The sequence below is a fragment of the Herpailurus yagouaroundi genome, unplaced genomic scaffold (genome assembly GCF_014898765.1).
Source record: "Herpailurus yagouaroundi ecotype Mexico unplaced genomic scaffold, PumYag 164, whole genome shotgun sequence".
NCBI classification, from domain to species: Eukaryota; Metazoa; Chordata; class Mammalia; order Carnivora; family Felidae; genus Herpailurus; species Herpailurus yagouaroundi.
Genome location: NW_024412405.1, coordinates 29,920,845 through 29,944,799, shown reverse-complemented (window position 1 = coordinate 29,944,799; position 23,955 = coordinate 29,920,845). Strand labels below are relative to the sequence as shown.

The window sequence follows — 23,955 nt, the reverse complement described above, 5'->3', positions numbered from 1 at the left end:
GGGATTTACATAACAATAGCAATTACACTTTACACATAAAGAAAATGAGATTCAGAGTATGTGAGTCTGCAGATCCATACAAATAACAGGTAACAGATCCAAGGCTTTTCACTTCAAATTTCTTGTTCTCTCAGTAATAGTAGTGTTTTCTAAAGTGTGGTACACAAGTCATTGGTAGTGAAGCAATACAAAATAGGGACTAAGAGCACAGACTCTAAATCAAATTGCATGATTCAAACCTTGACTGCTATGTTCATGGGAGACCATGAGCAAGTTATTTAACCTGTGACTGTTTCCTCTTCAAAAATGGGATAACAATACCTCACTCTGTAGTGTTAAGAATCAAATAATAATTTATATAGAACAGAGAATATATAGTAAGTATTCAATAAATATTTACTTTTACAAGGGTGATTTTAGGTAGCATGTTAATAATCATACATTTATTGGAATTTAAAACTTCAATTTTACCCATAGGCCTAATCAGAATAAAGTTAATTTTTAAATGATTTTTAAAAACATGTTTTGCATATAATAATACAGGTCGTATGCATACACAGCAAAAGGCCTAGTAAAGAGATGAGATATTAACCTCACTAGTAACTGAGGAAATGCAAACTGAAACAACAGTGAGACCGTGTTTTGCTCCTCAGCTTTGAAAAATTTCTTAAATTTAATTTTACCAGGGCAGTTAAATTGCACAAGGAAAAGAATCTTCTGAAAACTTTTTGTGTCTGGATCTAAATGTGGGAGATACAATTGTATTGCTGTAAAAAGATATTCAGAGACATTCAAGATTAGATAATTACAGGGTAATACGTATACCACGGGCCTATATATTTTTTATTTATTAAAAAATTTTTTTCCGAACATTTATTCATTTTTGAGAGACAAAGCATGGCACAGAGAGAGGGAGACACAGAATCCGAAGCAGGCTCCACGCTCTGAGCTGGGGCTCAGACTCACAAAGTGTGAGATCATATATTTTTTAATATATATATGTTTTTGATGTACTGATTGAATGATAAGTAGACACAGAAATACAAAAAAAATCTAAAATAATACATGATAAATTGTCAATAATGTAATTATGGGGATATATGGTAAGGGGAACTGAGAAGGACACACAGCTGAAGGAGAAACACTTTCTTTATATTCTATATAAATCTCTATTGCCCCATACCAAGAAAGCATTCATTTTTTTCATGTTACTTTTATATTATTTTTTAAATGTTAAGAGGGGCGCCTGGGTGGCTCAGTTGATTAAGTGTCCAACTTCGACTCAAGTCATGATCTTGAGGTTCGTGGGTTCAAGCCCCGCACATTGGGCTCTGTGCTGACAACTCAGAGCCTGGAGCCTGCTTCGGATTCTGTGTCTCCCTCACTCTGCCCCTCCTCCGCTCATGCTCTCTCTCTCTCTCTCTCTCTCTCTCTCTCAAAAATGAATAAACACTAAAAAAAGAAAAATTTAAATGTCAAGAAAGCAAAATTTTCCAAATAACATCAGCTGTACTAAAATTTATTCTTATTTTCATCAGATTAATGGAAAGAATTATTTTAGCTGGCAAAAATGGGGGAAGAAAAAGGCCCTACATTATTTAACACTTTCAGTATACCTAATAATGTAAACTTAATACTGAATAACCTTACAAGTTAACATACACTCCAGCCAAGGTCTGATTTTAGGTGAAGTCAAATACAAATTACATTGATATTTAATCTTGAAGGACATTCAAAAGTGATAGGGGAAAAAGTAAATGTTTAAACTAATTATGGATTACATGGTATTTGGGCCCCAAAGGTATCTGTTACATGCTTCCCAACACATACAGGCAGCAAAAATAATCAGACTGAAACTTTCTGCAGTAATAATGTGGAGAAACTAAGGAAATGAACACTACTATAAAGACTAGATTTTCCTAGTTTGACGATTTAAAGTTTTTATAATTCTATGATAACTTCTATCAGGTAAACAGTACATAAAATGTGATCAAACTCCTGCTTTTTGAAAGTAAAAAAAACTTACTCAAAATCACACAATATTTCAAAAATATAGTTTCATTTCATTTCCAATTTTCCAAATTTAGAACATAAGCAAATTTTCCATATTCCTTTATAAAAGTATTCTTCTACTGTATTAAGTTTCCTCCTAAAATAAGCAAAAACCACAAAATTACTTTATAGCTCTTACCTGTAAGTTAACCAAGGTTCCAAATCGACTAAAATGTTCATTAAGTTTGCTGATATTATTTAATTCTGGAGGAACTTTTCTAAGTTCAAGTTTGGTATTTTCATTTCCAAACTGAACCTTTTTCTGGAAGCCTGGGCTGTTTGTTCTATTAAAATTTGGCCTGTAACAAAAATCAAGCTGATTAATACATTCATTTGTAAATCGTGACCCCTATCAAGTACAGATTAATGAGGTTTTACAACTTAAGCTTAATTTTTTTTTCAAAACTGAAATTACTGGTTGATAAAGAAAATTCAAATTTCTTCCAAAAACTGAAATTTCCATTAGTAGTATATGTATCTTTCATAGATGCCAAATGAGAAGGGTTCTTGTCATTTATCATGTTCCACTTTAAATCCATTCCTACTTAAAATTCTTAGCAGGAAAGATCCAGCACCCTCTTTCAATAAATTTGCATATATAATTTTTGTTGTACTTCTGCAAAAGCTAGCTTACTGAAATGTATCCTATTCTAAAACACTGATTAAAAACAAGAAATGACTGTTTCAACCACTTTCCAACTCAGAAAAAATGTCAAAACTATAGCCCATAAATTTGACTATTGAATAAAGGACAAAACTGTGGCCCAGGGAAGTTACACTGCTTGCCTTAAATCACAGAATTACAGGCAGAGCCAGAACTAGGTATTAGCCATTATTAAATGATATTAAAGTATGAAGTGTGATCCTTTCCTTTAACTTGCAAATATTCATAAGAGAATCATCACACGCACCCCAAAATTCAGATTCCTTACCTCTTTCTCTGAAGCCCTTCCCTGACAATTTGTGTCTATCCAGCCTCCCCTGCTCCCCAAAAGATCACTTTCTAGCTCTTAACAGGACTGGCCTACATGCTAAAGCCTCCTCCCAAACCAGACCCAACCTCCTTCCTTAATGGGCTCATGACTATCCTTTATATAGGTAGTTTTCAGTGACATCTCTAAGTGAAGTGGTGTTTTTTGGGGAGATGCAGGATGACAGAAAGAGGAAAAACTGTGTCCTCAACTACCACACCAATTCCATTTGAAAATGCCTCCCAAGTGCCAATTAACTTAAAAACTTTTGGAAACCAATGTACACACTAGTGTGGCATCGCCTATAGAACAAAGTTACAGAGAGTCATTTTAAAAGAGAATACTATACTGTCATAATAATATTCCAGTATTCTAAAAATCACTGCATAATAAAATTCCTCAATTTTCCCTGCCAGCTTACTTATCAAACCAGGTCTTCTTTGTAGGCGCTCCAGGCTCCCCGGAACCAATGGTTCTTTTCCTTGATTCAGAATCCACTACTATCCTCATACTGCTTTTATTAGGAGGCTTTTCTATTTGAAAAGAAAAGAGAGCACAGATTAATATTTTCTGTTTATCATAGCTATTTCCTTAAATGCAGAGTGAAAACAAAGTTCTGGCTTTTGTCCAAATATACATTCTTGGAAGAAATAGTTAAATGTATGTTCACATATAGTAATTTAAGGGATTTTAACTTATTTTGAGTTCATGTCATACATAAGTAAAGAAGACTCAGTAATTCTTACATGTCAAGTTAAACATGACTTTGTAAGCTACTTTTTGGGGGTGTGGAGGGTAAAATCCATATCACTGTTTCCATTTGCCATCACCCTCGCCATAAATAAGTAAATGTACAAATAAACAACAAATAAACTATCTTGAGGCTTTGAGTTCATAGTTTTGAAATCAAATGCACAACCTAAACGATTCAAAATGTAATATTAATCCAATGACCTTTCTTTAAGAACTGATAACTCAGAGTTGCGACTGAAGTGAGTTGCCTATTTAAGTATCAACATAGTAACACAAAGTATTCTTGACTTTAAAAAGTAAATATTCAAGACTGAAATACAGTGCAGAAGAGCAATATATATCTGCTACTTTGAACACTTTACATTTACTTTGTTGGAATTTGACAAGCACAGTACATTTAACCTGTTATTCCCAAATGAGCCTAAAGCTTAAAACATGCAAACCTTAATCCACACAGAAAAATATAATGGATACACTGATTGCATATATTATATTCTTAGTATTTTTGAACAAATAGCTAACCAAAGGAACTGAGGATTTTTCAGCACAATCTCTCTCGTGGATGGCTACAACTATGATCTCCACACAGGAGATCGTATCAATCTTTCTACCACACACAAGCTCTGCTCTAAGAATAAGTCCTAAATTTTTAATTTGTTGGTTTTCTTTGGCCATCTTCTGGAAATCCTACAGGTTTCTCAAAATTCACTACAGTATATACAAAATACAAATTATCTTTATATCAAATGTATGTTTTAAAATCTTTGTTAAACATTACTATCAATGAAACTAACATTCTCCCAATCATACTGATTTCTGACTCTGCCCATATCCCTTCAATTCATCTTGCATATATTCCCTCCCATTTCTCACTGAGACAATCTTAGTACAAACTTGCATTACTTTTCACGTAATCTACTGTACTAACTGGATTTCTGTTTCTGGATTCTCCTTCCAGAAATTTATCCTACATAAAGAACTGGCAAAATCAGTGCCCCACCGCTCTGCTGCTTTCCTCCCTCTTCAGCCTCTTCCTCTAAACTGACACTTCCCTACCATTAACATTGAAGCAAGCTCGGGGCGCCTGGGTGGCTCAGTCGGTTGAGTGGCCGACTTCGGCTCAGGTCATGATCGCACAGCTCGTGAGTTCGAGCCCCGCGTTGGGCTGTGTGCTGACAGCTCAGAGCCTGGAGCCTGCTTTGGATTCTGTGTCTCCCTCTCTCTCTGCCCCTAACCCACTTGCATTCTGTCTCTGTCTCTCTCATAAATAAATAAAAACATTAAAAAAAAAATTGAAGCAAGCTCAAATTACTCCATATTTATTTATTTATTTATTTATTTATTTTAATCTTTATTTATTTTTGAGAGAGAGACAGAGTGAGAACAGGGGAGGAGCAGAGAAAGAGGGAGACACAGAATCCAAAGCAGGCTCCAGGCCCTGAGCTTTTAGCACAGAGCCCAACATGGGGCTCAAACTTACGAACCGCGAGATCATGACCTGAGCTGAAGTTGGACGTTCAACCGACTGAGCCACCCAGGCCCCCCAAATTACTCCATTTTTAAAAGAAACTGCATAAAACTACTTCCTCTCCAGACACAGGTGTCTCCCTCTCTCTCTCTCCCCCTCCCTCCCAACCCCCCCTCCCCCCCCCCAGCTATTTCCTAAGAGGTATCTGCCTACATTTGCTAACTTGCTTCCCTACCACCAATTTCCTCTGGAAATTGGCAGCTGCTTCCATTACTGAACTGAACTTGTTCATCCTAAATTCCCTGATGTCCTAACTTGTTGCTTAAGCTTATAAATAAATCCCAATCCTTCTCTTATTTGACCTCTCAAGAGTATTAAATGCTGTTGATCACCTTCTTCTCCTATCTTCTCTTGATTTGCAGGACTCTGCAACAGGATTTTTGACCTTACTCCTGTCTCCCAAGCCTGGCTCACTAGATTTTTTGAAGTCTTTGAGCTATCTAATATCCTTTTTTACTTTATTATGTTCTTTACTTGAAGGTTCACTAACAGAGACAGTAGTAAGTTTTCCCCCCAGTCACTGTGATGTGTTTGTTCCAACTCATCTATGTTCTCTATCAGATTCTCTTTCATTGTTATTTATTTAAGACTGTTAAACAAAAGCAAATTCTTCTTGGTATATAATTAGCAAACTATTAGCAAAAAAAAAAAAAAACTATTAGCAAAAATAGTGTCTATTAGTTATATGTACTGAGTTTTTCCCCCAATATCCTTTTAATGAATTGGGTTTTTTTTGCTGACAGCAAATGAAAAACCACTCAGCCCTTATTTCTATATATATCCAGTGAAGGGAACATCCATCAAATTCTCTACCACCTTAGAAATCTGAAAAGAACAATTCTCAGAGCCCCTCGGTCCCTTTTATACTAGGAATTCTAAGGCATCAATGTGCCTATATTTTTTCATTTGTTTAATAATGAGAATTCCTCATAAGTTTAAAGTATGAAACATAATGGCATAATTATCACATAACAGTCTGTGACAAATTTAAATTAAGGCCATCTACAGACTATAAGAAATGTACATACAGTATTATATAATAAACAATATTAAAAACTTTTAATTATGCATCCAGGACAATAAATTTCAAACCAAATAGGCAAAAGATGAAAACTTCTTAGGGGGAGAAAGAATGACAAGAGTTGAGAAAATAGAAGTATAAGTACTACTCAATTTAAATGGACTGCTAAATCAGTTCTGTGGTACCGAGAAACAATGTTATTACTGGAAAATATATTCCTAAACCAGGTCACAAAAATAGTACAGGGTGTATCTGAAGAACAGTACTAAAATAATCACTACGTACAATGATTCTATAGGAAAGGGCATTTAAATTTCTAACCATATATACTAGACATTTCTCTCTCAACAGGGCCACTTCCTGTAACTTGTAACTACAAGCATGGGGAGCTGAAACTACCCTCAGTGCAACTTCTACATTGTTGCAAGATTGTTTGCAGGGAGTGTGGGCCTTCTTCCTTTCCTTAATAACCAACAAAAAAGTTTGCCTGGCATTGGAATGGGTCTAGTGAAGACTGATCTGTAGTAGCATATATTTATGACATTCCAAAGCAGCAAGTTAAGAGATGACTTCACGTGGGAGGTTCCAGTAAGAGCAAGAAGTGTTGACTGGCATGATGAAAAGAAAATACGTGCTAAGTAGTGAGTGACCAAAGAAAAAAAGGGTTTTCTCTGAACTAGTCAAGTAAGAGATTTGAGGGATAAAGAGCCACAATCTTAAGTGGCTTATAACTTTCATTTATGAGAAATCTTATGTCCCTTATATAAAACTGTTAAAAAATCTTTTCTTCTCTAGTTGTTAATGATAGCTATTAGAATTCCTCAATGAGAATTTAAAAGGTATGAAGGGAAAGGTGGCATCCACATGAAATCCTTTCCTCTGATGTCAAAGACGATATAAATTAAACTGGATATAAATTATAATGTTCCTCATATCTCTATTATAAAAAGTGCTTTGAACACTGAAGTTAGATGCTCAGAATCCGATAGTTTCAACAAACAAATCAAAAAATGCAAAGTATAGTAATCACAAGCTTACTAAACCACATTAGGTATTGACTGTTAATTAACAAGTTGGGTTATTTTATTTGTGATTAATGAGGCATGACTTTTTTTTTTTTTTGACTAGAAAAAAAGGACAGCAAGGCAAGACTAGAAAGAAAATGGGATTTAAAAATTAGTTGAATTAAGGAAAAAGATCTATAAGTATTGGCCTGCATAATATTTTCCATTATGTCTAACAATCCCTCATCCCCTGATATCAAATACTATCTGTAGCAAACGCTCCCTCTTTCAAACAAATACCAGTGCTCTCCCTCCTCTGAACCTTCCTATCAGTTTGCACCCCCAGGACAGCAGCTTTGCTCCCAGCAGTCTATACATAGGTCCCCCCAGCTTCTGACTTTATCATCAAAACTCTTATCGTCTTCTCTCATTTAGAAATCTTATCATATAGTTTGTCTCCTCTAAGAGAATTTTAGAAGCTAATGAGTCACTTCCTAAAAAATAATTCCTTTTGCTTAACGTAACAAATTCAACACGTGTAAAATGCGTATCAACCACAAGTTTGTAAAGCTGATTTCATTATCCAATCTATGAAAAAAATATCTATTTTCAGGAATTAAGCATTATTTTCAAGAGTTTAAATGAACCAATTAAGACTGCAAATGATAGAAAATACCCCAAAAAGCTACCTTAGAAAATATGTACTTTTGGGAAATTCCTTTCCCCTTAGGTGGCAGAATAAAGTGGCACCAGTAACAGAAATAGAGAATCACACACTACCTTTTCTCTTAAGAGAGACCAAAGCATCAGAGGAATAAACTTAATCACCATCCCTTTCTCAACCCCAATAAATGCAAGACCACAATCTTTACAAATGTCTTGCCATTCATGATATGAAAATGATAAGAAGAGGGGCGCCTGGGTGGCGCAGTCGGTTGAGCGTCCGACTTCAGCCAGGTCACGATCTCGCGGTCCGTCAGTTCGAGCCCCGCGTCAGGCTCTGGGCTGATGGCTCGGAGCCTGGAGCCTGTTTCCGATTCTGTGTCTCCCTCTCTCTCTGCCCCTCGCCCGTTCATGCTCTGTCTCTCTCTGTCCCAAAAATAAATAAACGTTGAAAAAAAAAAATTTAAAAAAAAAAAAAAAAAGAAAATGATAAGAAGAGAAGATTAACCGGGGTACCTCTGGGTGGCAAATCCATATCCCCTGATGTCAGTCCTATCAAGTTAGGCCTCTGTGCGTGCACTCTGTGTCTATACATAGGTCTGGAAGTGTTTGTTATGCTGGGGGCTTCAGGATTGTAGCCGTCTGTGTCATATGTATCTGGTAATACAAAAACTGTAATTAAAAAACAATTATAAAACGCCACTTGGTAATATTTTTACATTGATCATAAAAAAAGTACATTACACAACATATTCTAATATACAGCTAACATGCTGTATGTATCAAAAAGAAAATTTAGTTTTATAAAAATGAAAATGTTATTAAACAAAATATAACTCAGTTTTTAAAACAAATCATAAATGAAGACTTGCATTTAACATCCATTCGCTATATCTACATCTTATTCTATAGGATTTTAGTGAGAAAAATAAACCTAATAGAGCTAGTCAGTCTCTAGACGTTTTTATATTCCTACGTAAAACTCTGCTCTAAAACTTCATTACATTATGAATACAAAGAGGGGCAAAACTGCACCTGCAGTAAAAAGAGAGGGTGGAGCAGGAGGAGGCTGGTGATGGATGCCAGTCGTTACTACGGTAGGAACAGAACTGGTTGCAGAGTTTGGGGGAGCATCCATGCCAGATGGCTGCAAAGGAGGAAGTGGAGGTGGTGGTCCTGTCAAAACCAAAGAATAAGAAATATCATCTGAAAGCAAACAAATAAAATAAGTTACTATATATCCAAACATGATATTCTCATTTATCAGCACAATTATAATATCTACAAACTCCCAAGTTCTTACAACTGTATTAGTTTTCTAAGGTAAGATATCCTGTTAATGTATACCAAAAACAGGTTTGTCTTATAAGCTATAAAGGACTACTGGCAGCTGGGATTCATCAGGGACATGCATTAAGTCAGGGCCACTCCAAACCACAGTAAACCATAGGTCTGGCAAAGCCTGCGAAGTCAGAGTATATTCTAAGTAAGAGTACCTTGCTCTTAGTTTTTAGCAGGCAACTATAGGATTACTTTAGATATTTTTTAACAAAAGCAAGCATCAAACCATTAACTTTGTAAAGACTATGAAGAGACAGATATTAGTCACCAGCAAGCAAATGTAGTTACTTACCTGTGACAGGTGGAAGGCTGGGTGGTAATGGGCCTGGTGGTGGCACTGGGGGTCTCAGATTCACAGGTGGGGGTGTAAGAATTGGTGGAGGTGGGGGAAGTCCAGGAGGAGGCGGTCCTTCAACAACTGGAGGCTGTGCTGGGAAAGGCAGCATGCCAGGAAGATTCACATCTTCTACAACTACGGGGTCACTTCCGTGGTCAAAAGGGCACATGTCTCCTCTCATACAGAAACCTTTTTCTGTAAGGAAGAATAATGAAAAATATGGTTAAGTGCTGGATATATAAATTTTCTATAAGTTATCAAAGGCAAGACCTTTAAAAATAAAAAAAATTTAATATTGGGCCAGTTTAACTATATAAGAGCTAATTTCCAGTAATATAATTTTGAAGTAGATAATATAGCTAACACACACATTAAAAAATACATCACCAAATTAAAATAAGTCTACTTAGCTAGCAAGACATAATATATAACTTTTATAACATAATATACATATTATATAGTACATATACTTTTTGTCACTAGAAATATTTCATTTAAATCTCACCAAAAACTTTAAGACTATTGCAACTACAGCCTTAATACAAATTATAAAACTTTTACAGTAAAACTTTAAGAGTCTTCATTAATAAAATTCTTATACAGGTGAGAGTCACATGTCTAGGTTCTGCTTACATGCCAATAACTATTTACTTCTAAAGAAGTAAGTTTTGTCAAGAATGTTTCAGTAGCAGATTCTCAAATAACTCAGTAAATATTTTTGTTTGGTAAACTTCAAAAATATATTAAGATTTATGTGTAAATAAGCAATATCTTTAAATTGGTATACAACAGTCAGTGGTGACTAATGAAGGTTTAAATAATATGAGGAATTCAAGAAGTGCCTAAGACTAATTTACCACCATTTCCAATACATTAATTATCTTTGAGTAACTATAAAATCTAGACTCATGGAATGCTGTCAACTGGAAATACTGACTCAGAACATCATGAAACATTAGAAAGACTTACCATCATAGTCTCTACACCGTTTCTTTGGCATGGGTGGTCTTACATATGAGTTATGGTCCACTTGGTCTTCATGAAATTCAGACCAACTTTCGGTAGTGTTATTACCATGATGAGTAGGAGCAATTACCGTAATAGTGCTGCTCAAAGTAGGTACAGGGTAGTGACCAGATGATATATTGGGTACCGAAGAGACTGGAGTATAATTGTTTTCTAGTGGATCTGTTCTATCCAGGTCGTATTTAGGTTTTACTAGATCCCTTTCTGCAACAAAATATAAATGACTTATAAAATTATACTCTATTAAAAAGAAGTCCCAGATCTACAAAACAGTGGTAATTTTGCTGAACAGAAAAAAATGTTCATATTTTACACAGTCCTCCTTTTCTTTTGAAAACTACTAAATGAATATACAATGTTCCAAGATCAGCGGTTTCTTTTCAATATGACTTATACTATAAAATTACATATCATGTTGCTATACTTAATGAACATTTTTTCTGTTTACAGAAAAAAAGAGATTTATTTTCTTCACTACAGTCTTAGTATGCATAACTTCAGCCCACAAAACATACAACTAAAATATGGTTATTGTTTCTGTGATGAACATTTGTCATCTACCTAAAGTTCCTAGCATGTCTTTTTAATAAATACATTATTAATAATATTAATGGTGAAAGCTATTTATTGAAGATAGAAATGGATGAGCGAAGAGGAAGGAAAAAAAGTTCATATTAAACATGAACAAAAACATTAGCTAGGCTGTCTATGCTCCCAAGGAAAGAGAAAGGATTAAGGAGACTAGTTACGTAAAGCGATATGTGGAAAGGCCTAGTACACCTAGATCACAGAGGAGGAAAACACTAAGAAAAAAGTAACAAAGAAGTATAAAGCTTATACGCAGACTTGGTATAATAGAAATAAATATTGTTTCCCAATAACTAAAGGTGACTGTACAATATAGGCTGAAAGAGTAGCAAAAAATCTAAGCTTGAGTAAAGGTGTTTTATTTGAAGGTGTTTTAGTTGTTTTTATCTCCTATGGTTTCTTCCTTTCAATAACACACACTGGAAGAAAAATTATACATGTTGGAAATGACATGCTCTTGCAAATACACACATCTGAAATGAGAAATTTAATTGTTTTCTTAATTTTAAGGTATAAACTGAATACATTTATACAATTTAATGAATCGTATCTATGTATACACATGTGAAACCAAACACTGTAACCAAAATAATATACACACTAATACATAATCATCACCCCCCAAAAGTACCCTTTGCTCCTTAATAAGTCATCTGTCCTTTACTCCATGCCTGGTGACCACGGATTTGTTTCCTATCACCATAGATTAATTTGCATTTTCTAAAATTTTATATATAAATATATTCTTTCTCGTCTAGCTTCTTTCACTCAGCAGTATTATTTTGAGATCCATCCTTGTGTCACACACATTATCCAAAGTTCTGTTCTTTTCATCCACTGTACGGATGCATCAGTTTATCCATTCACATGACATCCGAGTTGTTTCTAGTGTTTGGCTGCTGCAAACGAACGTACCATGATCACTCACGTACAGTCTCCGTAGAAATACACTTCTGTTTCTCTTACATAAATACTCAGGCGTTAGGATAGCTGGGTCATTCAGTATGTATAGATTTAATTTTTAAGATACTATAAAAGTATGTTCCAAAGAGTTCAGTTTATCTCCATCCTTACTAATACTAGATAGAGTCAGCCTTTTCACTTTCAGTCATTCTGAAAGGCATGCAGTGGTGATTCACTGTGGTTAAAATGTGCATGAAATAAAAATTTTAGAAGAAATTTTTAAAAAACCATTCACTTGGACCACAAAATACATCAAAATGGAAAAAATGAAGACAACACTAACAAAAATTAAAACTGTTTTTAAAACCCTCAAATACAGTTTTTTCACAATAGAAGAATGCTAATCAGAATATACATATATATGAATTATTTACCCCGGCTTCGTGTTCTGCTTCTGCTTCTAGTCCTACTTCTATCCCTATCCCTGTCACGAAGTCTCTCTTTACTCCAACTTCGACTACGACTTCTGCTGTAACTGCGACTTCGGCCTCGTCTTCTATTGTACCGATCTCTGTATGAATCTCTTCGAGGAGGGTTTCGATCATAATCTCTTTTGCGAGAACGATCATCTTTTTTCCTCTCATCACGACTTCTAAAGAAATAAATGATCGCTTTTAGGAAAATAATTTTTAAGTGGATACAGGAAAAGAATCACTAAATGCAAAAGTATTATTTAATTCTTATAATGTTATGATTCTTTAACCCACCGCAAATATAGGAAACTCAAACTGAAAAAACTGAACATGATCTGCTCAAGAACTCTAAAACCCTTTAAAGGAAAAAAACCTCCCAAATAACTCAGTCCTTTGTCTTATACACAAAGACATTTTTACATTTAGCATCTGTACATCCTGTCGTATAGAACATACAATCTTGTACATATAACTCATACTTACAGGCATGTATCACATATAATTGGCCTCTAAATGCTTTTGAAGCCTTAGTGGGGAAAAATAATTTATTCACACTAAAGGGAAAAATTCATGCAGAAAACGTTCTCACACTAAGATTTCACTGGAATTTGAAGATGGAAATAAAAACAATAGCAATAATTAATGCATGCCAAGCACTTTTCTAAACATCACTTCCAGAACCTACAAATCTGACACAAATACTCTTGGTAAGAAAGGACTGAGTTGCACTGTCCTAGACCAATAGAAGAGTACACACTACTTGCCCCTAAACAAAAGATCATCAGTCTAAGCATTCATATAAAAGATATCCAATGTCTGAACAGTGAACATGGTTCAATAAATCGATCACCTATTTTCTCTGTATCGGGAACTTGACTGGGGAGGACTATGATTTAGCCTTCTGGAAAACTTCTTCTCTCGCTCTTCCTCCTTTGTGATCTGATATACAAAGAAAAATTTGCTAAGTTTAGCAAGTTATTCCTTGCCGTATTACTATTTCAGTGACTTAACTGATATTAAAACAGAAAAGTGTTTTCTTCTAAAAGCATTAAAAATATACATTTCGAAGTACAATCATTTCATTTAACAATAGAAAAAAGGCTTGTTGAAAGTTAAACTCAAACAAGACTCAAAAATGTTTATCTTAGATAGTAACAGCTGTGAAAAAACATTTAGACAAGTGTTCTCATTTTAACATTATTAGTCTAAAGCCACTTTTATTCCTTCTTTCAAAATTCCAACATACATTCATGTTTTGGTTTCATGAATTTGGTCTGGCACCAAACACATTAATAAATATAGGAGAATGCATTAGAACTAACCAAGTCAAAGGGCAGCTAGGTGACTCATTTGGGTAAGCGTCCGACTTCTGCTCAGATCATGATCTCACAGTTCCTGAGTTTGAACCCCGCATTGGGCTCTGTGCTGACAGCTCAGAGCCTGGAGCCTACTTCGGATTCCGTGTCTCCTTATCTCTTTCTGTCCCTCCCCACTTGTGTGTGCGTGTGCACACGCTCTCTCTCTCAAAAGTAAATAAACATTTAAAACAATTTAAAAAAATTTTTTTCAAAAATAAACAAAACACTAACCAAGTCAGAAAGAGAGACATATGAAAAAACAATAAACAAGGTGAAACAGTTCTTCAAGTTTCTCATAGCAGTACAGCAGCTATACATTCCTCCTTTCTACAAGGGGCCTCCATTCATATTACATTATTAATAGAAAGCACCCCTGGAAAATATTCCCTTTACCAATGCTACTTTTCTGAGGCCAGAATTTTGCATGCTGTACTGTCTAGAACAAGGTTACATAGGACATTAACAGGTGTTACCAGGAAAAACAGGATTTAGAGGATAAACAAATAGAGGAAATATTGAACATGTGGCTTCTGTAAATATGACAGGGCTCAAGGTTTTCCATTTTTAACAAGAAGTCTAAGATATTCTGATGCAGGCAGTCTACAGGATAATATAACTGTGTCCATTTATGCCAGTTGTTCCAATATCCCTCTGGGAGGAGCCTCTCACTGTCAAAAGTGTTCTATGTTGGATGAAAAATGGAAATCCTATCACTAAGCCAAACTTCGAGAAACACTGCTTAAAAGCCTTTTTTAATGCGAGTCCATAGTGTAAGATACTATGCATAAAAGAGTTAAAAGTAAACCTGAGACTGTTAGCCTCAGAAAGGCCTGCTTCTTGTAAGGTAAGCTCTTGGCTTGCATCTGTGAACTTTGATTTCTGAAGGGTTCCCATCATTCCCTGACAATAATAGCTCACTATATGCCTGAATTGTTTGTGTAAACAATATGGTTTTAGGCTGAACACATGCTCTCCTCTGGGAGTTTGAAATGTTGGTACATATTAGGCCGAAGGTTCATGTGTGACCAGCCCTAAATTGAAACCCTGGGCACTGAGTCGCTAAGAGCTTCCCTGGTTCACATGTGTTGAACTACTTGTTAAGATCTTCTGTGATTCCACTGGGAGAAGCCTATGGAAGCTTGTGCCTATCTTCCCCCAGACTTTGCAACACCCACTTTTTCCTTTTCCCTATGCTGATTCTGCTGTAAGAAATCACAGCCGTGAGTATGACAACAGGCTAAATCCTATGACTGCTCCAAGGGATGTTCTTGAGAAATCTCAATACAAATACAAAAAGTAAAATTCAGTTTAATTATTCCATGTATGTTTAAAAAAATTTTTTAATGTTTATTTTTGAGAGAGAGAGAGACAGACAGACCATGAGTGGGGGGAGGAGCAGAGAGAGAGAGAGAGACAGGGAGACAAAGAATCTAAAGTTGGCTCCAGGCTCTGAGCAGTCAGCACAGAACCCGATGAAAGGTTCAAACTTGTTCATGAACCGTAAGGTCATGACCTGAGTTGAAGTCGGACATTTAACCAACTAAGCCACCCAGGCACCCCTAATTCCTTATATGCTTTAAAAAAAAATTTTTTTTAACATTTATTTATTTTTGAGACAGAGAGAGACAGAGCATGACCGGGGGAGGGGCAGAGAGAGAGGGAGACACAGAATCGGAAACAGGCTCCAGGCTCTGAGCCATCAGCCCAGAGCCCGACGCGGGGCTCGAACTCACGGACCGTGAGATCGTGACCTGAGCTGAAGTCGGAGCTTAACCGACTGAGCCACCCAGGCGCCCCTCCTTATATGCTTTTAAAGAACATCCAAGGTTTAACACAAATCCTTACCTCTTCTTTTTTTATATCTTTTTCTTGGTGCTGAAAAAATTCTACCTTTAAGCTTCCTGATGATGGCTGCTCTGGAGGAGGTAGATAACTCTTTGTATTCACAGCATCAAAAAGTTTTTCCACAAATATCTGTGTCTCTACAAATAAAACCAAAAAAAAAAAAAAACCACAGATTCAAGAGATTTGCTAAGACATCAATTCTTCCCTTCTACACATCAGAGTTCAATATGATGGAATATACACTGACTTTTATAAATCTAGAACACTATAACACCAAGAGCTTTCCAACCAGTGTGCCATGGCACAAATCCTATGGTAATACTAATCCATTCAGTTTCAGAGTAGAGGGACTAGGATGGCCAGGGCTTCTAGGCCAGTTGCTTCCAGCCATGACTTGTCTCCATGTACCCCGTGCCCTGTGTGCCAAACATAAATATCATCATTATCTAGATGGTGGCAACATGAAAAAAGTTAGAAGCACTATCTAGACAACATTCAAAGCAGTTTCTTAAGCAGTACTATTTTTAAATAAACAAGCATTCAGTCATTTAATCTTTTAAGGAAAAGTATCAGCATGCTTTAAAAGAGAGAATAAAGATGTTAAGGGAAAAAAAGCTTCCATATATGGCTAACATCAGTAATAATACTGTTTATGACAATTAGAGCCTGTCCTCTGAGTTTCTTTCATATTGTGGAAAATCTTCCTTTAAATGATTTATTGAAATAAACTAGTATTTTTAAACCAAAGATTTTTTTTACCTTTTTGAAGAAATACATCCAGTTGATCAATACATAATGCCTTTAACTCTTTTTCACTTTTATCTTTCTTTACCAAAGCGAGAACATATTTTGCTAGGGCTGATGGATCTGCATCACAGCTGAAGAAAAAAACAATGTTGAAGGAAATTTAGCCATAAGCAATTACACATTCTAAAAACTCCAGTTATAAAACTGACTCAGTCAGTATGGTAGTTAAGTGAGTTAATATATGTAAAAAGCACCTAGCCCATAAAGCAATAAGAAATCGAAGTTCTCTCTTATAGTAATGTATTTTACATGATATATGTGGCCATTACTCAGTATCCTTCCACATATATACTAACATATGTATTAAAAACTCAGCAGGCTTTACTATTATTTAAAAGAGAAGTTTTAACAAAGTAAAAACAGTATCAAAACATCAAAAACGTAGTATTAGTGCGGCACCAATAAAAATCCAAAAAGGCTTCCCCTCCATCCCAATAACTAAATTAGCTAAGAAAATCCAGACAGAGAGGGCACTAAAATAAAACCTGAAAACCCACTACATAGTACATTAACAACAGAAACTTTAGCTTTTATAAAGGGCATTAAAGTATCCGGAAAAAAATAAGACAGTTACTTTAGAACTCTGGAATAATGAAGACTTTTTGAGTTATGGCAAGTTTTCACAAGAGTAATTTGATTGTACAAAAAAAAGGCAAAACTTCAGAATGAAGAGTCAAAAGACAAATAAAAAAAGCTCAAATTGTTTTTTGCAAAAGGTGAATTCTCCTAATATGCAGAGTTTCTATCAATTAGTAAGACCAAAACCATAAAAGAAAAAAGACAAAGAATACAAATAGATGCTGAACAGAAAAAGAAAAGTCAGTCTGAATATGAGTAAAAATACACCCTCATCCATAAGATAAATTCAAACTTAAGCTATACTGAAATACTATTTTTTGGTTATAAAATTGGCAAAAATCTAAAAAAGATGAAAATATATTCTGGAGATAAGGCTATGAGCATACAAGCAGTTTTTCTCAAACACCGTGGCTGCTGTGAGGAAAGCAGTAGCCCCTAAGGTATGGCAGCTTACAATCCCAAGTACAACGGACAGCAGTTCTACTTCTCTGAAGTTGCCTCACAGACATACTTACATACTCAAAATGACACATGTACAAGTCATTCACTGTCACACTGATTGAAAATAAAAATGCAAATGTCCATTTACAGAGGACTGGAAAAAGCAATTATAGTATAGTAAATCTATACAAGGAATGGGATACACCAAAAAAATGCAAAAAAGAATGAAGAAGTTTTCCTACTACAGAAATGTTCCCTATGAATTTGTTAAATTTAAGAGGCAAGTTTAAAAAGGTAGAGAAAACCAGGTATGTTACCATTTGTGTGGGAAAAGGAAAAGAAATTATATATTTGGATTGGCTTATGTTTGAGTAACAAATATGTGAAAGTATAAACAAATAATTACGGTTATTGGTTGTTTTTTTTCTTTTTCTTTTTTTTTCTTTTTTTTTTTGAGTGGGGGGAGCAGGTAGTGGGGACAAGTGAAGGAGGAACAGAGTGAGGGGAGAAAGTTTTTGATGCCTGGGCCATGCCCACCCTAACAAAAAGTCAGATAACTCTTTTTCAACTAAGCTAAGATTGTTACGTATTTAATTAATGACCATTTTACAAGTCAGGGTGAATAACAATAAAATACTAGCAACAGCCAAGCATTAATATCTACTAATCTAGTTTGTGCTATGAACTGTACATACTGTATTTAGCTCTATTCTGTAACAGTTCTACAAAAGTATAGCGATAACCTATGTCACTGAATCAAAAAGTACATCTTAAAAAAAAGACAGTGAACAGCTTTGGTTGTACAATAGAAACACCTATGGAAAAACCTGAATGCAAGTCAATCAACAGGCCTAATACAACCATCTATGTTTTGCTTCAATGTTTCATAAAGGCTGAAGGTTAAGTCTAACTAATACAGTGTCAGAATTGACAACTACTCTATTAAGAAAATAGTATATGGCATTTATCATATACTGTAAGACTTCCTAGTCTACATTGCCGTGATAAGTATTGTCTTCAAATTCTTCACTCTTCTCTTCAGAAGGTACAGCCTGATTCCCCACCCTTTGAGAGAGGGCTCAATTTAGGTGCTTAACTAAACAGAACAGCAGAAGAATGCTCTCTTTCTGGATTCACTTCTAGAGAAATCAGCTGCCATGTTCCAAGGACACTCAAGTAGCCTTATGGAAAGCACCATGTGGCAATGAAATGAGAGCTCTAGCCAACAGCCAGACGACTGAGTTTCTTGCCAATAACCACATGTGAGTGAGCTTGGAAGCCGATTCTACAGTCTCAGTAGAACCTTGAGAAGACTACAGAACTGATCGACAGCTTAACTGCAATCTCGTGATTCCGAGGCAGAAATACTCAGCTAACCTGCTTCTAAATTCCTGACACAGGAATGATAAAGGTCATGAGGTGATAAATGTCTGCTGTGCTACTAAATTAAGTTTCAGGGTAATTTGTTAGTAATCATAAGTCAACTTTCCTCATAGATCTATTTCCATTTATTTACAAAGACTTGAAATGGGCTATTACCTAAACAAGAATAAAAAAGAAATCTGTTCCAACGGTACATGAAAAAAATTTTTTAAGACTTTTCCTTTGAAATTTATTTCAATATACGTACTTAAACCCACACTTTAGGGGCGCCTGGGTGGCGCAGTCAGTTAAGCGTCCGACTTCAGCCAGGTCACGATCTCGCGGTCCGTGAGTTCGAGCCCCGCGTCGGGCTCTGGGCTGATGGCTCAGAGCCTGGAGCCTGTTTCCGATTCTGTGTCTCCCTCTCTCTCTGCCCCTCCCCCGTTCATGCTCTGTCTCTCTCTGTCCCAAAAATAAATAAACGTTGAAAAAAAAAAAAAACCCACACTTTAAAGAGACAAAATGATTTATGGCAATTTTTTTCATGTTTTATCATAATGGGCATAGAAATATTTACATCTGTGATAAAAATAAGCATGAAGAAATGGGACAAATATGATCTCATGATGTACCTATAGCTTTACTTAGATCCAGCAATCTGGTAATACTGCATGAGAGACCCTGAAACAATACCTATTCATGTTAGGTAACCTGAATAAACACAGTCGACTAAACACTTACTTCACCAGACATCAAGCTAAACAAACTTCAATTTGTTGGAAATCACTGTGATACATAATACTATCACTGTGTTATACTGTTTTATTGCACTGCTGTTAATAAACCAATTCAGACTCTCTACACTGAGTCCAAATGCTACAATTTAATTCAACACTGGTCTGACTGTTGTGGTGAATTTTCAACTTAGTAATGGCTTTTCTAATGACTTAACTGTGACTTTATATTTCTCTTAACTAAACACCAAATCTATCTCATTGTTGCTGCATTACTTTTCTAAACAGGACACTGTAAGTCAATTAAAATTTTACCAGCTAAAAATCTAGAAAAAAAAACCCTTGCGATTTCTGTAATATTATGGTTTACAGACTATAATTTTATAAAACAGCAGGACGGAATCATTTCTGAACAATGATTACTCAACATCTTCTACAGGAAGCAACTGAATCAAATCAAAAACCAATAAAAATAACAACCACCACAGCAAATCAACTACCATACACAAATATTCTTAATGCTTGAAATTGTCTGAAAGGGCAAATTACTTTCTAAAATCTGTTAGACTGTAAATTATATGGTAGAAGCAAGGTTTATAATTTCACATTTAACAGAAAAATGGGTAAATTTATACTTGAGAGGCAATTTTTCTTAAATCTTTTAAGATTTCATATTTATTTTTAAAAATAAAAAAGGTATGTACTTGAAAATTACAGCTCAGTAAAAAAATCTGAACTACAGAAGTAATATGGCACAATGTCATAAATCAAGAAGAAAAGGCAAAATATGTATTCTCTTTTCTATCTTAATTAAATGTGCCAATGCTACATTACCTGAACACCTTGCAATAACCTGCTATGCAAAATTAATGCAGTAAAAACGTTTAAATCACCTAACCAAAGAAAATCATATTAAAATAGTAAGGGGCTATTTAAAAAAGTCTCCATGGCAAGCAAGATGGTTCATGTGGTACTTTACTGCACCAGTTGCCACTGTTGATGAGGGGTTTGTAGACTGAATGAATATATCTTGTCAGAGCTAGACTTTACCCTATGCTATGTTACTAGCATTCTAGAAACAGTGAAAGAAAAATGAGACTGAAATCTCCTTTCACACCAGAGACAGCGAAAGAAAGAACAGATTTTGAAAATAGTTTCAGTACAAAGAATACTTAGTGACCAACTTCATCCTTATCTTAGAAAACAGGCCAAATTCCCTGAATCTAAGTTCCATTAAGTACTTCTCAACCAAGCAAGTACATAATCTGCCAATAAAACATCAGAGTGCCCCAACTCCAATTACCCTTGTGCGTGCGTGCGTGCGTGTGTGTGTGAGTGTGCGTGTGTGTGTGTGTGTTGGGGGTTGAAGAGGGCTGGGTGGGCAAAACACAAAAAAACCATAAACCACAAAATAAAGCAGGCATAAGACATGATTTGCCAACAGCACTTGTGAAAGATGGAGTGGAAGAGGAACAACTAGGTATTTTAGTTATTAAGTCATATGAGATAAAGTGTGAAGTGGTTGGGGAAAAACTTAAATCATAAAGATGCAATAAAATAAAAAACTAAGTACTAAAGAGGACAGTGCAGCTCTCCTATACAGTAAAGAGAGCCAAAGCTTTCATTTCTAGGTACCACCTTTTATAACTACATAAGCAAACTCAAACAGATTCCTGGGAAATGACCAGAATAGTAAATGAGTATCATTACCAGATAGCTTACTAGGGATTCTCAGCCTGGAAAATTGAAATGTCAGAGAAAACTTGGTGAGTTTTCAAATAATTGAAGGGCTATCACAAAAAAGATTACACGTATTCAATACATCCTCCATGGGATATAATTAGAACCAGTAAGTGGAAGCAACAGATTTTGGCTTAAAATAGAGATGAACTTTTTTTAATAACCAGAAGCCTCCCAAAGGCAGAATAAACTGCTTAGAAGAAAGGGAGTTTTCCATCATCAGAATGGTTTTGAGCATAAGCTGAACAGCCCCTGGCAGATAAGCACTGGAATGGATAGTAAATTGCTCACAAAACTGTAAGAGTTTAATCCCTTAGGTTTAATTTTGTTCATGCAGATATATGAAATATAAGATAATACAGTATTGTTTATAATTATGGACTTGTAAATATTAGTAATAAGAAAAATTAAGTTACCTGGCATTACAAACAAAATATACACTATTATGTAAGAGATTTTTACCAAAAACATACAAAAATCCAAAAATAAAACTTCTTACTCACATATGTAGCCTCTGGGCCTAACACAGCATCTAAGACAAAATACTGAGACAGAGAAAGAAAATATATTCAAATCTATCTCACTAGATCAACCGCTCACTTTTCTCAGGGATCCTTTCTTTTTCATCTTCATAAAGTACCAAAAATAACATGATTTACTGATTATCTTCCAAATATCACATTCATCTTTTGAAAATATTTAAGCATGTACTACGTAAGGCGCTATTCTAGATCTTGAGGATACAACTTTGAAAAAACTTAAGTTCCTGTTCTCACAGAATTTACATTAGGGGTATAGTGAGGAGACACAATACACACATAGATATACACAACATACTGTCATGTAGACAAGTGCTCTGAGGTAAAGTATGGGGATAAAACAGAGTAAAAGGAATGACGCAAAGGAAGGAGGAAGAAACAGGAAAGAGGAGAGGAATGAATGAATACATATTAGATAAGATCATCAGGGAAGGACCCTGATGAAGTAACATTAAACTGAATCTAAACGCGGATTAAAATGGAGTACAAACCAGCTTTGGGCTATCTGGAAAAAGGACAGCCTAGACCAAGGGAACTCAAGAGAAAAGGCCTGGAGTGGATGCTTATTTGACACTTGAGGCACAGAAGTCTAGTGGAATGGAGCAAAGACAGCATTCATGAACAGCTGGATTTCTAACCTCTCACTTCTGTAAAGATTTAAAATTAACTCTTTCAGTGAGCTTTGACAAATTAAAAGTCCAAATCACTATGAAGTCATTTAAACCAAAAATTGTAAAGACATAAAAGTAAAATTTTAACAATCTTTGAATTTATATTAAGGATAGAGTAATAATAGTGAAAAGCATTAGCACGGGTGACCATCTAAGGTCATTCTCTTCCAACAGTATCTGGGGAGGGAAGTACATACACTAAGTAAGTTGGAGAAGCCAAAGCAATTCAGAAAGTCAAATGCTAAAATAAAATCTCCCAGGGGTGCCTGGGTGGCTCAGTTAGTTGAGCATCCCAACTCTTGGTTTTGGCTCAGGTCATGATCTCACGGTTTGTGGGATGGAGCCCCATGTCAGGCTCTGTGCTGGGCATGGAGCCTGCTTGAGATTCTCGCTCCCTCTTTCTGCCCCTCTCCTGTGGGCACAGGCTCACTCTCTCTCAAAATAAACATTAAAAAAAGTAATAAAATACCCCAGAGGAAGAGACTTTTATTAAGTAATACTTTAAACAGCATGAATCAAATTGCCCCTAGTTACAATGATTGTAAATTAATCCTCCTAACACACTTTTCATATTAGTTTTTACCTTTTAATTTAGGAGTTTCAAAATAGTAATGGCACATTAAAATTAAAAAAGGTACCCTTCTAGTACATTTTTTCAAAAAGAAGTTTGTTTTGTTTTACTCAAGTTTCTCAAGCAAGGCTTTAGAAACTCAGTGGAAGATAAATGAAGGAACTGAACCCAAGCTTCCATTTTCGGTAATCTTGAGAAGGTGTAGCTGGAGGTGGCAGTGGAAATTAAAAATTAAATTTAAATATGTTAACTCAGTAACTTTAGAACACGGATATACACCCACATCTGTTCCTACCAAATTTTCACTTTATATTCAAGAAAAATATCTAATTTGCATCAAGTCATAGTTCTATTATTCTATGCTTAGGATTATCATTTAGAAATCCAAATCCATTGCAACAAACATAATGCATATATTGAAAAACTCAATTGCCATAGTTTATTATACAGCTTCATTCAATTCAAGTAAGGAGGCAAAAATAGATTATTTGTATGCAGTAATGAGCTACCGCAAAAACCTTCAGAGAAAAAAATCTTTAAAGAAAGGTTATTCTTTAGAATTATCACACCACTTCATTCTACAATATAAAATATAAGCATATCTAAACATGATCGATCCATGAGCATCATACAAATCACTTATCACTG

General features: G+C 35.3%; 1 protein-coding gene across 15 annotated transcripts in view; it reads right to left on the bottom strand.

Moving 5' to 3' along the window:
* RBM26 (RNA binding motif protein 26) overlaps positions 1–23,955 on the bottom strand; it is an 86,390-nt gene that overhangs the window by 39,599 nt on the left and 22,836 nt on the right. For 8 of the 15 annotated variants that reach the window (XM_040487269.1, XM_040487270.1, XM_040487260.1 and 5 more), the window contains exons 2-11: positions 16,623–16,741; positions 15,864–16,000; positions 13,511–13,599; positions 12,622–12,839; positions 10,640–10,900; positions 9,626–9,865; positions 9,028–9,198; positions 8,509–8,664; positions 3,445–3,556; positions 2,192–2,351 (exon numbers count right to left, since the gene is read on the bottom strand). In XM_040487269.1, the coding sequence (XP_040343203.1) occupies positions 2,192–2,351; positions 3,445–3,556; positions 8,509–8,664; positions 9,028–9,198; positions 9,626–9,865; positions 10,640–10,900; positions 12,622–12,839; positions 13,511–13,599; positions 15,864–16,000; positions 16,623–16,741 (1,663 nt within the window). The remainder of the gene's footprint in view (positions 1–2,191; positions 2,352–3,444; positions 3,557–8,508; positions 8,665–9,027; positions 9,199–9,625; positions 9,866–10,639; positions 10,901–12,621; positions 12,840–13,510; positions 13,600–15,863; positions 16,001–16,622; positions 16,742–23,955) is intronic. The other 7 variants (XM_040487268.1, XM_040487273.1, XM_040487274.1 and 4 more) reach the window with 3 other exon arrangements.